General features: G+C 41.0%; 2 protein-coding genes and 1 long non-coding RNA gene across 4 annotated transcripts in view; 1 reads left to right on the top strand and 2 right to left on the bottom strand.

The window, feature by feature from the left end:
• The window catches only part of alcama (activated leukocyte cell adhesion molecule a), a 44,195-nt gene extending 38,740 nt beyond the window's left edge, over positions 1 to 5,455 (bottom strand). For both annotated transcript variants that reach the window (XM_028421673.1, XM_028421672.1), the window contains exon 1: positions 5,328 to 5,455. In XM_028421673.1, coding sequence (XP_028277474.1) covers positions 5,328 to 5,385 — 58 coding nt within the window. In that variant the 5' untranslated portion in view covers positions 5,386 to 5,455. The remainder of the gene's footprint in view (positions 1 to 5,327) is intronic.
• Positions 4,802 to 8,122, top strand: LOC114446193 (uncharacterized). Its single transcript, XR_003671739.1, has 3 exons — positions 4,802 to 5,088; positions 5,216 to 5,463; positions 8,030 to 8,122. It is a non-coding gene; the product is annotated as an uncharacterized LOC114446193 (long non-coding RNA).
• Positions 8,123 to 10,352: 2,230 nt separating this feature from the next.
• LOC114446594 (zona pellucida-like domain-containing protein 1) lies at positions 10,353 to 13,592 on the bottom strand. The gene is made up of 11 exons (XM_028422250.1): positions 13,569 to 13,592; positions 13,376 to 13,482; positions 12,975 to 13,195; positions 12,708 to 12,892; positions 12,198 to 12,270; positions 11,892 to 11,989; positions 11,706 to 11,786; positions 11,461 to 11,629; positions 11,282 to 11,381; positions 10,579 to 10,599; positions 10,353 to 10,483 (listed from the first exon to the last, which is right to left on the bottom strand). The coding sequence occupies exons 2-11, from the start codon at positions 13,458 to 13,460 to the stop codon at positions 10,353 to 10,355; spliced, it is 1,164 nt and encodes a 387-aa protein (XP_028278051.1). The 5' UTR covers positions 13,461 to 13,482; positions 13,569 to 13,592.
• Between the last annotated feature and the right edge of the window lie 1,591 nt (positions 13,593 to 15,183).

A 15,183-nucleotide genomic window follows, 5' to 3' on the forward strand; every position in this document is an offset into this window, starting at 1 on the left:
CAAAATTGCTTAAGACTGGTTTAAAAGTGAATCAGATTCAAGCTGATGAAATATGTACCCTGTGCAGCTGCTTGTCAGCATCTGCATGGGGTGTATGTAAAAGCATGTAAAGAATAACATTACTCATGTATTTGTAAGTGTATTTCATAGCTTCATTTTTAGCACAACACACATCATCTGACCTAAACCTCCCAGGAATGCAGGTCAAACAACAAGTCAAATGCTCGCAGCTCAAATATCACTTATTTGTGGTCATAAACATGCAAGACTGTGTTTACTACAGAAAAATGACTGCACTGTGTGACAAGAACTAGTAGAATTAAATTCTGTCAACTCCCAAAGTTTTTCCACATTTGCTCATTTTATTTTATTCATCAATGAACCATTCTGGCTGAAATTCACAGATCATTTCTTTCAAGAGTTACCACAGATCTGTCTAGCCTAGGGGTAATGACTTGGTCATGAGAGGTTGCCAATACATTTAATTGTTGATTAGAAGTAGTAGTTTATGCAGTGGAGGTGACTAAACATTGATTTTCTGTAGAGGATGACAGAAGCAGCTAAGGAACCATGAAAAGGGAAAGAAAAGAAAATACACTTTTTCTACATGGTGTTTATTTTGATAGATTTGATTTATGAACTCACTGAGTAAAGAAGTAGCTGGATCATGAAAACTAATATCTGCTGATTGTACCACATATTCCACTTAGGAGTTTAAACATACGTCTATTGTGGGAAAATGCTTTGAATTGAGACAGTGAGCGGAGAGGAAGAGAGAGAGACAAAGAACACATTCCTTATTTTTCACTCGGTCAGGAAACTACATATTTATAACATATTTAACTTGCCCACCCACAGTTTACTGGTGTAAAGCACTGATAGACCAACATGATGCCTATTCAGTGGGTAACTGGGTGCTTCAGGGATTGATACTAATCTAGAGGCCTGCATTTCTTCATGAACACAAAATAGAAAAGAGTGACACAAATACACATGAAATGCGAACCTAGGTCCACAACTTCCAAGATTATTTTATCCAGGACTGAGTCAAAATCCAGCAAGGTATAATCTCCAGGGAGGGACAAGATATGAATAGTTTTCCACTCTCCTTCTCCCTTGTTTCTTTAGGGGCAGTCTCAGCTGTATCCAGCTAATTGACATCAATGGCTACAAGAACAACCACTAATAATTATAGGTCTCCAAGCCCTGTTAAGACTTCCTTTATGGCTATTGATTTTCTGTGTTTTGAGTGAGTCCTAAAGGGATCCCAGGAGGTTTCCCAGATTTCAGGTTTCACAACGGTGTGGTCAGGCTGGAATAACGGAAAACTGAGCCTCACACAGCTGCATGTCAGCCCAGAAAGGATCTTTTATTATTATTTTCCATGTTTTTTTGTCAATCGTGGACATAAATTGGCGACACAGTCTGTCAGTTATTTTGTGCCATTAGGATCATACTATCGCTGGACCTAAATATTGTCCAGATATGTGTTCATCAGTAGAATGTCTGTTTCTTATTTTAATTTCGGTATCCGCTTATCTTTACTAGTTGGCTGATGTATTGAGCAACTACAGGGTGAGCAGCACCTCTGCAGCCCTCTGTGAAACCCACAGCCATAGGCCTTTGGTTAGAAAGAACCTCTTATCTAAAGAAATAATAGTCTTTTATGCACATAGCACGTTGTTTTTCAAAATATAACCTATCCATTCCACACCCTAATCACACAGGCACACAGCTACAGCATGTATGTAAATATCAAACACCCCACACAAGGTCTTTTAACAGCCAATTAAAAATCATTTAAATTTTAATAACCTGAAACAGAAACATTTTAGTAGAAAGACTATGGAAGAAAGACTCTAATGGTATTATGAAGGTAGATTTCCCTGATGTAATTTGGCTAGGTCTAATAGAAGGACCCACCTCTTTTCTAGCTAAAACAATTTTACTCTGTCTTCCAGACAGGGTGGCAGCCAGAAGGATTCCCTAAGCAGAAAGAAATTCAGACTATCAGATGCTTCTACAGGCTGTCGCCATGCTTTAGGGTAGAAGGTTATGGCAATGTATTTCTTTACCCACACCAGCTTGCCGCACCAGCATTGCTGGCATTCTAGATTTTGTTTAGCATAATAAAGGAAGCAGATCTGCCTTTCAGTCCACGCTAACTCCCAAGCCTCCAAGCTTTCCTGTCACTCTCCATTACTGTCTTACGACACTCCTTAATAGATAATCTAATATTTCCTCAGTAACGAGGTTATTTTACAGGTCTTCCTGAGACCGATGCAGTGACAAAAACAGTGTGATCCTGTCTTCACGAGTGGCCCATCCATCAAAGGAGTATTACGTCTATGGAGGATAACAACATGACTGCTACACAACAGAAAAATTCCAAACACATTGCTTGAGTCCCTTTTGTCCATCAGCCACTGACTCAAGACATCAGAATGCAGAAGTGTGGCGACACTAGTTCTAGTTCCCCTAGCAGACATAGCATTTACCTTAGTATGGTCACACTTCTCACGGGTCTGTCAAATGACTTCATCCATGACTTTACCATGGAAGTGGCACTGTGAGTCATACTGCATCCTATGACACACTCATATCATATGGTATCATATGAGAGAAGGAAATGATACTGTGTATGTGTTTATGGGTGTAACTGTAATCATGATCTCATTTAGTTTCACTTTTGATATACTGTTGTTGGGACGCTTTTGTGAGTCATGGGCTTTTCTTGTTTCAGTAGCTACAGGGGATAACCCACTGGACTGCCCAGCACACCCAGTGTGATACTGTAAGTAACATTTCTCCTCACTGAGGACATTATTATAATAGCATCCCTGGGATTTCACAGCTTTTTAAAATGAAATTTGTTTGAGGAGAGTACCTTGTTTCTCCCATCTGTCAGCTTTTCAGAAATGGTAACTGGAAACCCCTGTATTCACCACAAACATGTTGTCATTCACAGTTGTGTGAGGTTGTTGGAATTGTTTCTCCAGGAGCTTGTGACCCACAAAGAAATAAGGAGAACCTTTAACCTTTTTTATGTGACAATAGCAAGTTATGGCTGGATTACGTGACTTGTTGGAGCAGTAGGAGGAGCAGGCTGTGGGCTTTCTGAATAAAAGAACAAACTAAAACCATCTGACAGAGAGATTTAAGTGGTGCTTCAAAGAGACCATGACCTTTCAGAAAAAAAGGCTACTGGGGTTGCTGGATGAAGGTAGTTGAAAGTAGCTGAACCACCCCCCTCCTCTCCCTGTCTTCAGACATCCACCCTGCCCATCCCACCCCTCCCCTACAACCCCGTCACTGACCCCCACAAAGGTATTTTCCCTCCAGAAAAACGACATGTCGGGGCAGTGCAGATAGCATTTCAAACCGTCCTATTCTCCAAGCTAAAGAATTTAAAATGCAACGGCATACCGCACCCATTATCTTGTCTGTCTGCTCCCTATCAGCACAATTAGAAGGGGTCCCCTGTTTGTGTCAAAACACTGTAGGTTATACCATGTAGGCAAGTATCAGCCATGTTCATTCCAGGGCTGTTGTTTGAACTACATACATTGTGACCAGGTAAAGTTGGACAGGCAGTATTGTGTTTTATCATTACCACTGTTTACAAACATAATAGCATTGTAATCACCACACACTGAGACATCAGCCTAATCTGCAAGCAAACAATTACTCCTTACAACCTCCAGGTGACTGCATGCATGGCACACTGCCTTTGTCTTGTCACTTAGTTTTAAGCAATCCCTCTCTGCTGGGGTCTCTAACAGGTAAAGTGAACTAAAGTGTCACTGTGACATTCAAATATGCTGTCAGCGTACAAGCTGGGGTGCTACATAAAATATTTCCACATCAGATCTTTTGTTGACATCCTAAATTTGTGAACCAAATGAACATGTGTCCAGAATACATAATGCTTTTGTGGAGCTAGCTTGTTATCTTAGTATCAGAGCCTCTTTCTCCTCATATTAGTTAATGTAACTGTATGTATGATATTGACCGAACAATGTTTACTATTCACATAGATGTTTTTTTCAGGAGCCCAATCTGTAGTCTCTCACATCTTAGCTGATGGTTTTCCATTCTGAAGTCACCCTGAGTCTCCCATGGCTTCAGACTTCTAAGTCTGAAAGTCCCGTTTGAAAGTGCTCCCCCTTTGATGTAAGGAATGCAGCAGATCAAGCTAGAAACTGACTTGAGCTGCTATCTACAGTGCTGGAATCTGTCATTATGTGAAGAATATGGATTTCATCATGAATGAAATGCGGCCTCTCCTGTGGAGCCACTGATCCAGAGCCAGTCCAGATAGCAGCCAGTGATTAAGATGAAGCCACTTGCTGTGCTGAGTGTCAACCTCCAATCACTCCCTCCCACTCACCTTCCACACACACACACACACACTTGTGTGCCCACTCAGCCACCAGCCCAACAGGCTGCCCGCCCAGTCCCTCTGACAAAGAGCAGCTCTGTGAGCGCTGAGACATGGCCAGTGACACAAGTCAGAGATAAGAGCCGCAGAAAAAACACACTTATTCAGATTTATCCTTAGTCAGTGACACAGGACACTGTCCTGGTGCCAGTGCTGGTGATAGCCAAGTCTTTCGAAGCCCCACCTTTGTTTTCTCACCCAAAATAAAAAAGATAATCACTATCAGCTTGAGAGATAGCACAGGGTCAAACCACTGCTTCCCAAAATAGAGCCCGGTGGTTTCTTCTTCTTCTTCATGAATATTCAGTGTCTATGAATGATCTCATGTGGTAATAACTGTGTTATTTCTGGGTAGTTCACGACCCAGTCACACGCACTCATTACACAAAACAGCAATTAACACACATAAACAGGTACTTGGGTTACAACTGAGGTTTAAACATCTACATCCGTAATTACAGACAAGCGTTCACCCGGAGTTCAGAACCGGCCGCATGACGCGCAGCACCGGGCCGCTGCCGCTGCTGCGGGTTATTAACAGTGATCAACAGTGAGGCTGTGAACACATGCTTTACTCAGTTTACCCACTACCTGCTTATTAGACACAACCGGAAGCGCTCTTCATCCATTCATTATTTACTCCAGAGGTAAGACTTGTTGTGTTTAGCCAATTATTTTATTATTGTTTTCATTTTCGCTATTACTATTTATAATGGTTGTTTTTGAACCCCGCGCGAATGTGTTACTAAATGAATAAGTTCCCTCGTCCCGCAGATATTAGCCGGCATGTACCGGTGGAAACAGAGCTTCGGACGGGCTATGTGCGCATCAGCAGCCCGCCAGCACCTGAAGCCTCCCTGCAGCCTACATATTTCATGAGGCTTACCTTGAGGAAGCGCCCCGGTGCTCATCACAGCCAACAGCAGGAAAACAGGCGAATACATCTTCTCAAAAAAGTGCGTTCAGCCTCTGTGGACGAACCCCTCTGTGGAGCTTCAGAGAATGAGGAGCTGAAAGTCACGGTGAGCTGAACAAACGCAGCCGGAAGCAGTGACGCTGCTATTTAGAAGAGGTGTGGAAAGTCCGAAACATTCCAAGTGTGTCAGTGCGGGAGTGCAGGTGAAGAGAGCGGGGCTGCGCGGGGGAGGCGGGAGCACGGGGCGGGGCCTGGGGGACTTTTTGTTTTAATGCGGCGTTGAGGTGCTGTCGGAAATGCTGCCACTCCGGGGTGCGCGTGATGCTCAGCAAAGAAAGCGAAAGGCTCCTGAGGTTAGGCCACTACTATGAGGTCTTTGAGGCATCCACGGAACATACAGAGTAGGCTGGTGATTAATGACCTTTAGCTTTAATGTTACAGTTCTTATATCCCCACTTTGCTTTGGGCAGACTGTAGCCAAAGCCACTATAAATCAGTTACAACAGCTTTTACATTGTGTTCTGTTTCAGGTCACATGTTGAATACAGAAATGCTATTAACTGGTCACTTGTATGAGAAGTATTGCTGAAATATGTTTTAAACAGCACACACACTATTATACACACTACACAACATGAGGTGGAGTTGATGCCAGAGTGTGAGCATATTTCACAAAGACCAGGCAAGGTTAGAACAGCCTTTACTGAAGAAAATCAAGAAAATCTCTAGAATGATAAGAGCAATAGCATTGAGAGTTGTCCTGGTGAATATTTAGAAGAAGGTGAACTCATCACCAGGCCTCCTGTGGTGTATACGAAGCAGCATTCCTGCAGCTTTATGTCAGAGATGAGCATTAGCAGAAGCTACTATACAATAATACTGAGTCATTTGTTGATTTTCATACAGGCAGGGTGGAGCAAGTAGGTAAATGAGGAGCAGGCAGCTGATAACAAACTCAGTGAGGATCTCTACTGGACAAGTGAGGGATGACAGGCCCTGCATGACCAATCACACAAAAGGTGCATCATAGCAGTTTAAATACATTTCCATAGATCTATCTATATATCCATCTATCTATCTACTCCTTCTGCCTTAGAGAATTATAAAAAATAAGAACTCTGTAAAACTGATTCTTTGTATTTTTGTGTTAGCTGGGGACAGATGAGAAAATGATTTGGACTGCTACTGTACAGAGAAAGAGTGCTCAAGGTTGAACAAAAAAATGGTGTCAGAAATACTCACAAACATGTCTGTGTTTAATGCACCAAGAAGAAGTTCTTGAGGCTAAACATCAGTTACAGTATAATACAATGTGCTGCATTTACATATGCTCTGAGGCACAGCACATACACCATCATTCACTTCAGATTTGACACTGAGCCGTGCAGATCACATGACTGTAACAGGAAACAATATTACAGTGTATTTATCAACATAATTATATTTCCACACTAACACATAGTATTCGCAAACTGTCACATTCAGCACATGTGGCTGAAGAAAACCTGAGAAAGATTAAAGTGCCCCCTGCTGGATCAACAGAGTAATTACACTATGTAGAAATATATGTGTGTGTGTGTGTGTGTGTGTGTGTGTGTGTGTGTGTGTGTGTGTGAAAGAGAGAGAGAGAGAGAGAGAGAGAGAGAGAAGGGGATGCACTCTGCGTTAAAGCCTCACTACTGCCCACCTGTGTTTGCTGGTTCAGGTTCAGTCTTTCGCTGTCTTATATAACACCTCTCGTTCTCTCAGTAACTGAGCAACTTGCTGATAGAGTTTCCCTTTGAAAGTATGGTGCTGTTTTCAGCACAACTGAAAAGGAAATTCAATCCTATTATTTTCAGTCTGAGTCAATCAAAGCTTGCCATGTAGATGAAAGTCAGTGGCAAACAAAGCACTGCCTGGCAGAAATTGGGGAATCAGTGAGCCGTCAGAGTCAAACTGGCAGGAATGGAAGGTAACATTCTTGTTCCTACATTTAGCAAGTATGTGACAGCTGTAAATGTAGAAATGTTTAATCAGGAAAGCAGTGATGATAACATATAGTCCCCACCATTCTCTCCAACATTTAGAAGGCAAAACTCTACAAAGTCACTGCATAATTATTAGATGTGACCCATGATCCATCCATATCTTTTTGACCCCATCCCAGTGCTGCTGCCTGGTTTTTGTTTTGTTTTCCTTCTTTGCTTTCCATCTTCCTGATTTCCTCAGGACAGCCCCTCCCTTCTCTTGGCCTGAGTGATACCACCAGTATTAAAGGATCTGCCTTCCAGTGCCTCCGCGCCCGTTCATGCCGTCATCCACTGTAGTGAATACCTATGCACTTAAAGCTTACCTTTTTTTCTCTTTGCCTACAGTTTCGTTCTGGTTTCCCTCATGGTTCCACTTTCCTCGCTACCTTCCTGGAGATCCCACTGACTAATCCTATCTTTTTGCATTATCTGGACTCTGTGGATAAATGTTTTAACTTATGCCCCTTATTGTGTGTCCTGCATTTTGGTAAAGGCCTTGTCTGAACTTTGTCTAAAAACCTGACACTATTATTCACTAACACACAGGTGTGTAGTATGTTACTTTCATGATCTTTTCTTTTGTCTTTTCCTCACTCCAGAATCACTCTCAAGCTAAAAGTGCTAGTTGAATTTTGATTGGTGTCCTCTTTGTATCCTCAGCTCTCTGGAGCCCGTCAGCCTTCCCTCTCTAGCATTGTGATCAGTCTACCCAGTCTCCTGCATCTACCTCCAGCCAGGGACCCTGCCCACGACCTCTTGTGTGCATACTGTTAATAATAAACTGTGTAAACTATCTGTTGTTGCTGTCTGTGTTTCTGTTTTGAACTAAAACTTAACTGATATTTAAAGGAATTTGAAACAACTATTGCATATGTCATAATTATGCACATGGCTTACATACATCAAAATGGTTGCAATGCCGAAGTAACTAAGTCTTAATGTCCAGGCCACAGTAGGCCTACCCAGTCAGACTTTAGACATCGATGTATTGTGTGACAGCTTTTAAAGTTAGCATGCTAACCAGCAAGCTGTATTCCATATTCTCACATAATATTCTTTGTAGCACAGGGTGGCCTATAGTGCACCAATGCAGGGTCTGATCTGCGCTCAGTCCAACCGGTTTTAGAGTTGTAACTATCACTGTTGAATGATTCCAGTATAAACTATGTGATCTCTGCTTGCTGTGGAGACAAGGGCTCTGTTCCTCCATGGGGCTCGGTTATGGGAAAGAGAGGAAACTTTTTTCTGTTCAGTAGTATGTGAGGGTGTCTATGCTCAGATTGCCAGTCAGTTAGTTCTAGACACACATCAGTCAACTACATTGGCTCGATTATTTTGTACTGAACAGATATACAGCTGTAATACATAATTGTTTGTTGCTCTGCTCTTACAGTATTCTCTTTAATGACCTTTTAAGTCAGAAAACATAGTAGGTTTGATTAAAACACACTATCATGATGAACGCATCTTCAGAGATATTTCCTTGAAGCAATAGTGCCCTTAGTGAAACTTTATTCAAAATTGTACCTTTAACGTAAAAAAACCCTTAACAAGTAGTTGTCTAAAACCAGGCAGCAGTCCTAGGTCTGACAAAATAAGCCACCCTGAAGCATAAAACAGTTCGCTGCACAGCCTCTATGGGGTGGCTCAAAAAAGTCAGTCAGTTCCCACAGACCCATCTCTTTACCCATATTTGGATTAACCATGAAGTCAGGCAGGCTCAGGCAGGAGCTGCTACACTGAGCTAAAATGATAAACCATGACTGACATCAAGGAGGCTTCTTTCATTTTTACTCACAGTCTATGATGAAAACAAATGAGGTGACAATTTATGAGCACTTACATTCATAGGAGCAATGCTTGAGACTTAGGCCAACGACTGCTGGGTAAAAGCACAGAGTGTCCCTTGTAATCCCAATACCCAGATTATATCAGGCGGATGGCCAAACGTGATCATACAAGGCTTTTGGACAAGTGAAAACTGATCCATGTTGGTGTGTTTATTCAAAGTTTATTCATTGTAAGCTCTGTTTTTGTATTAAAGAGCCCTCACAAAGGTCAGAGTAAAAAAGAGATTGTATATAAAGTGTCATACTCTGATTTCAGTGATACGTGAGCCTCCATTGTGGCATCATGTCTGCTCTAAATCTAGACACGTCTATACATGTATGCCTTAAGTAGTTTAATAGAGTTATTTATAAAGAAGTGTCTGATTTGTAACCTAATCCAGGGTTGTGCACTTATTGAATTTAAAGGGCCAGTGTTACCACCAGCCATCCTGTAGCCGGTCTCAAACCTTGTGTGCTTCCAGTCAGACCATAAACACAGGTATGAAAACACAAGAATAAACAATTAAAATGAAGGTCACATCATGCCTTTTATTTAATTTAATTTGTACATCCACCTTGTTTTATATTCTCATTACCCAAGCCAAACATTCCAAAAGAAAAACAAAAATATCAGAGATTATTGAGCATGTGAGGTCAATGTGCACATGTAGCACACTCTAATATAAATGTATATGTACTACCAACACTGAAGTCCACACAGTGCAGTCTTTTCACTCATTCTTTTATACTAATCTTTGTAAAAAAATATCTCACCCTAAACACTTAGATCACTAAATCAGTTTAGCTTTAAAAAATAAAACATTTTCTTTATAGATTTGATCTCACAGTACCCGCTTATGTACCAAAATGGTCTAGATAATTATGTTCCCTTCACTTCTTTCCTTTTTATGCTCTTCAAAGCCAAAGCAAAGAGTGCATAACACTACCAAAACATGCAAAGCATCTCTTTGTGCAAAGGTTTCTGCTCTCCACTTAACATTTTAAATCAGTCGATACATTTCTTGTATTACTACAGGCATAAGAAAAGTCCACCACACCACATGGATAAAAACACATTAAGGTGATTTTACTCTGAGTTTACTTCTACACCACACATCTTGTGAAAAAGTTTCTGTGTAGCGATCTGTTCAGATTTAAAAGTGTCTGACCCGTTTGTAGAGAAAGGCTGCCACGCAGATAACCACGATGACACCCATAGCCAGAATACCCACCACTATCCCAAGACCCATCGTGGACTCTGACTCTGAGTTACTGCTGGATAGAACTGCATAGACACAAACAGTACAAACATTTGTTATAAATCAGCTCACATTATCATCATAGATCATTGGAGATAATTGTTATGAAATATAATCATACCTTCCTCCTTAGATGCCAGAGCTAAAAGAAAAGATAAAAGTAAATAATATTACATCATTAATATAATGGGAATACATCACCTTGAACAGCTAACAGTAGACTCAGTGTTATGTGTCTGAATGACACACGACTCACATCATGGACACTTTGTCCACCACTCTTTAACTCATTGGGTTTAATTCTCATTAGGAGCCATTCATTTATTTGCACTGTTCACTTATGCTGTTCATGATTTTGTTAGGTTTGAACAGAAAATGTATTTGGTTTAGGACAAGAACTGGCTTTTGGTCTCTTGGTCTGTCTTTGGTTGCATGGTAATGACTCCCAGCCCATACACTAATATGATTTGCAACTTGAAAAGGTACAAGTGGTTGCATGGGATATAGCACCTCATTGAAGTTAACCAGACTACTCTTCATGTTGAAAACAGATGTGTCAGGTCTCAGGTCTTACTCCAATGAAAGGTAGCATGAGTGCATCTTCCATCTATATGTAATATCTCTTGGATTCTAACCCTGAGTACATGTTTTTTCATTGACAGTGAGTGTTTTCTGGTGTGCAATTTTGTCATGTCATGTTATCTAAGAAACAGCTTCTGTCTGAACTGCCTTGCCTTGCATAACCTCATCATATCAATAAAAGATACTGAAGCATCTTTTTTATGTTGTCATCTGCTGGCTGCTCTAACCCTTTCTGTACTTACAGTTCTCATTCTTGGTGACAATGGGCACTGCTGAGGATAGAGTGGTGGCTTCAGAAACTCCAGTTGGATCAACATCTCTCCTCCTTCTGTTGCGACATTGCTGCAGATGAAGAAGGATGGAATGCAATAGGTAAGGAAGTCCCGACGAAATGGCATGAAAGTATTTTCCTGTTACTGACCTTAAAGTCATTGCATGTGCTGATCTCACACAGTCTGGTGATACAGTGCAGGTAATAGGTGGACACTGTCTCATTCTGCTGTTCAAGAAACCTGAAGGCTGGGAAGGAGAAACGGGCGTGGTGACTGTCCCCATTCTCATGCATGGTGGTCAACTGGTCCTTAGAGCACCTGTATCATACAGTGACAAAAACAGAGTTAGTCTAACATGAACCTTGTCTCTTCAGAATGCGATTTGAAGACTTACGAGACAAACAGGTTGAAGAAGGTGGAGTTGGTAGGATGAGGAGATATGGAAGCATAGCACCGGTCCAAGAGGACATGGTATCTTGTTGGGGAAAGAACAAAGAATGTCAGCAACTTTAAAGCTTATATGTGTTTGTGCCTGGAGCCTATAAAGAATGTGTTGCGTGAAATGAGTGATATGCCTTACTGATCAGTCAGGTTAGCTGCTTGGACCTGGACATAGATTTTAGTTCTCAGCTCCAGGCCTCCTGATGGTACGACCAGACGCTTGGTGTAGTTTAAATCCTGTAGAATGTGTATGGTTAGCTGTATTACTTTGCATAGATGAACCAGAATATGACACTAAAATAGTGATCTTTCACCACCATGTTATGTCTCAAAAATCCCTCAAAATAAACATTGTGCGGGGGAAAATATTAAAATAATCGCCACTCGGCGAATGAATGATAATGGTAATAAATTTCATCATCACATTTCTTTGGTCTCAACTTACACTGAAGAGCTCCATGCTCAAAGTACTGATGAAGCTTCCATTGTTGTCCCTCACTGCAATGGAAGATGCTGACCTACATGAGACAAGGGAAGGTGTCAGGGAGGTGGTGTCAGCATGAAACATGTCATTCTAGACGTTACTTTACACCAGGAGATTATCTGTCAACAGAGGGGAAAAGTTGCTTTTACTGCTTTACAGGCATAATGTTGCATAGGCCATGAGAACAAAAAGGAAAGTTTACGTTTTAAAATATTTTTCCTGTTTGCTGTGTAAAAATGCCAGTTTTTTGCATTTTGACTTAGGTTTTATGATGAGGACAGAACAGAAGACTCAAATGGAATAAAGGCACCCATAAATTTAAATCAGGTAGGTAAAATAAGAATATCATTAGATACATTAGGTAATCATTAAAACACCTACCAGAGTACTCTGAATGTTCATAGATAATTTTACCTCATGGAACATGTGTAAGCATGTAAAACATTAAAGAGACTCAAGCAGAGGTCTTACACGTCCACCTGGGTGTTGTTGATGAGATACTCCAGAGGGTAAGCACAGGAGTAATAATATTTGAGCTCAGCGTTATAGGTCACTATCCCAGTAGTTGGATCATTGGAGCGTACCACACCACTCACATTGACCGTCTGGATGTTGGAGAAGTCAGCAAACACCCCTGTGCCGGCCGCGCTGGTGGTCTGGAGGCAACATTTTTGGTAAAAATCAAGAACACGGAAAAAAAGAGAGAAAAAGGACCACATTCTCTACTCCTGTACTAACCACAAAGTTGCTGCCACAAGCGTTGGTCATGTTAAGTGGGAAGGTGAACCTGACGACAGGTGGGGTGACAGTTTCGTCCAAGGTTCCTCTGCACTCTGCCTTGTTGAACATGTAGTTGAGGATGAGCAGAGACTCATTGTAGCCAGTATAGACAACAGGGCAGGCCAGGATGGCCAGGTTAATCGAAGTTGTACCACATTCTACTGAGATGTCGTTGTATTCTAGAAAAAAAAATAAGGTACATCACTAAGGTTGTTAGTGCAAGTAACAAAGCAAAATATTTCACAGTTCTTCTTTACTTTCTTTTTTAGTTCTTTAATAATCCTACATGTTCAAAATGAAGCAAGACCATCAGTTAAAAAGTGAAATGAGAACATGAGAAAAAATCCAGCATATACTACCTGGACGTCGGAAGTCACTTTGGCATGTTAGCTGACTGCTTTCCAACACCATGGAGGCCAAGACGAGAAAACCTAATAGATTCATTTCTTCCTTCCTTGGTACATACCTGTAAATAACATAAGGTATATATGTCAAAAATGTTTTTTTCTTTTTTTTGCATGTTATTGTTAGGCTTCCTGACGTGGCACCCACCTTCACTGTCCTTACTGCTGTTGTGGTTTCAATGTATTGAGTTGTGGGGGATCATTATATATATAGCATAGAGTCTTTCTTTGGATTGGACAGAAACAAGGTCAGTGTAGTTTGGTGTGTCCACCTTAACTTCACTGTATGGAAAACAATTCTTTGGTGGAGGGAGTTCCATCATACCTTAAGGGTGATTAGTGAAACCCTACACAGCAAAAGTCTTCATGAACGATGAGAAACAAAGGGTTAGGTCCTCCTCTTTAAAATACAGATTCCCTTAGAATGCTAACATGAGAACTCATGAAGTAAGTGTCCAATCCCTGGGGATCATACACAATACACTGATGCCCTTTTCAGACAAGAGTCAATGTAATAACAATAATGGCAATATCCCCTATAATGAATGAAAGATGATCCTGTTGCATGCAGAGAAATCTTTGTGGAGGTATGAGGAGCTGTTCACTGAATTTAATATGCTGTTTTGCAAAAGGTTACGCAAAACACCTTTAAAAGGAAATATGATACTTTTTAGGTATCATATGCCAAAAAATGACTTAAAATAACAGTTATTATTGAGTTATAATATGGCAATATTTACCATTGGCCACTATAGGTTAAGGACCTGTGACCTGTGACCTTGACTTAATACAGACTTGTAGGTGTTGTTCTCTAGCAGTGACAGCAGCACATCTTTGACACACAATGCAGCAAGTACCAAAAGCAAAAGTGAAAGAAATAAGATTGTTAATGTCTACAAAGCAGGAGAAGGATACACAAGTTTATCAAAGTGCTTCCAGGTTTCAAGAACTGGTGTAAGAGTGAGAGATGTGTGAAAAAGCCGAGAACAACTGAAAACAAAAGGATTTAAATATGTCTAGAATTAAAATGTCTAGACAGTCACTAGAATCCTGCACAGGAATGCACTGCCAGGTTGCAGACTAAGAAAGTCTCCAAACCAGACTGAAGTACACAAGGGACAACAGACAAAGATACTGGAAGTGTGTCATTTGGTCACATGAAACAAAACTAGAGCTCTTTGCTCAGAGGTGTTGCTTTCATTTGAAGAAAGAAAGGAGCGGTGTACAACCCAAAGAATGTGGTTCCCACAAGGTCTTGGTCAAATAGACTAGGAACCCTCAGGAGACATGGCTCAAATCTATTTAAACTGCCAAGCAACTTAGTAAATGAGTAAAAATAAAAAAAATGCTTATGTTTGTTTTAATTACTATTAAACTATGAATTACCTGATATATATGATGTATCAGTTATATTAACTGATATATATATGCCTGATATATGCCTGATGAAACAGTAATTATCTTATAATATCATCGCCCTCTATTGGTATTGCAGTGTTTTTGGTTTCTGGTTTTCCTCTGCTTTTTTTCAGGTGCTCTGTTCTGGCTGCAGCTTCCTCTAGGCAGAGTACCGGGCTGATTGGTCTCACCTGTTCCACACCTCCACTCATCTCCCCGCCTACTTAAGGAGTTCACTTGCCTGCCTTCCTCGTCAGTTCTTCCGTTCAGGTCACGGTAAACAGACTGACCTCCTTCCTAAGCTTGTTGATTCAACCTTCCTGCATATACTTACCCTTTTTTCCGCCTTTTAGGAGCCTCAGCCC

Source organism: Parambassis ranga, chromosome 14, assembly GCF_900634625.1.
Source record: "Parambassis ranga chromosome 14, fParRan2.1, whole genome shotgun sequence".
Lineage (NCBI taxonomy): Eukaryota > Metazoa > Chordata > Actinopteri > Ambassidae > Parambassis > Parambassis ranga.

Coding starts and splice junctions, on each gene's coding strand:
- LOC114446594 (XM_028422250.1), bottom strand. CDS start 13,460: ATGAATCTATTAGGTTTTCTCGTCTTGGCCTCCATGGTGTTGGAAAGC. Junction 11,382..11,460: donor GCACATGCAATGACTTTAAG/GTCAGTAACAGG, acceptor CTTCATCTGCAG/CAATGTCGCAACAGAAGGAG. Junction 10,600..11,281: donor TGTCACCAAGAATGAGAACT/GTAAGTACAGAA, acceptor CTTTTCTTTTAG/CTCTGGCATCTAAGGAGGAA.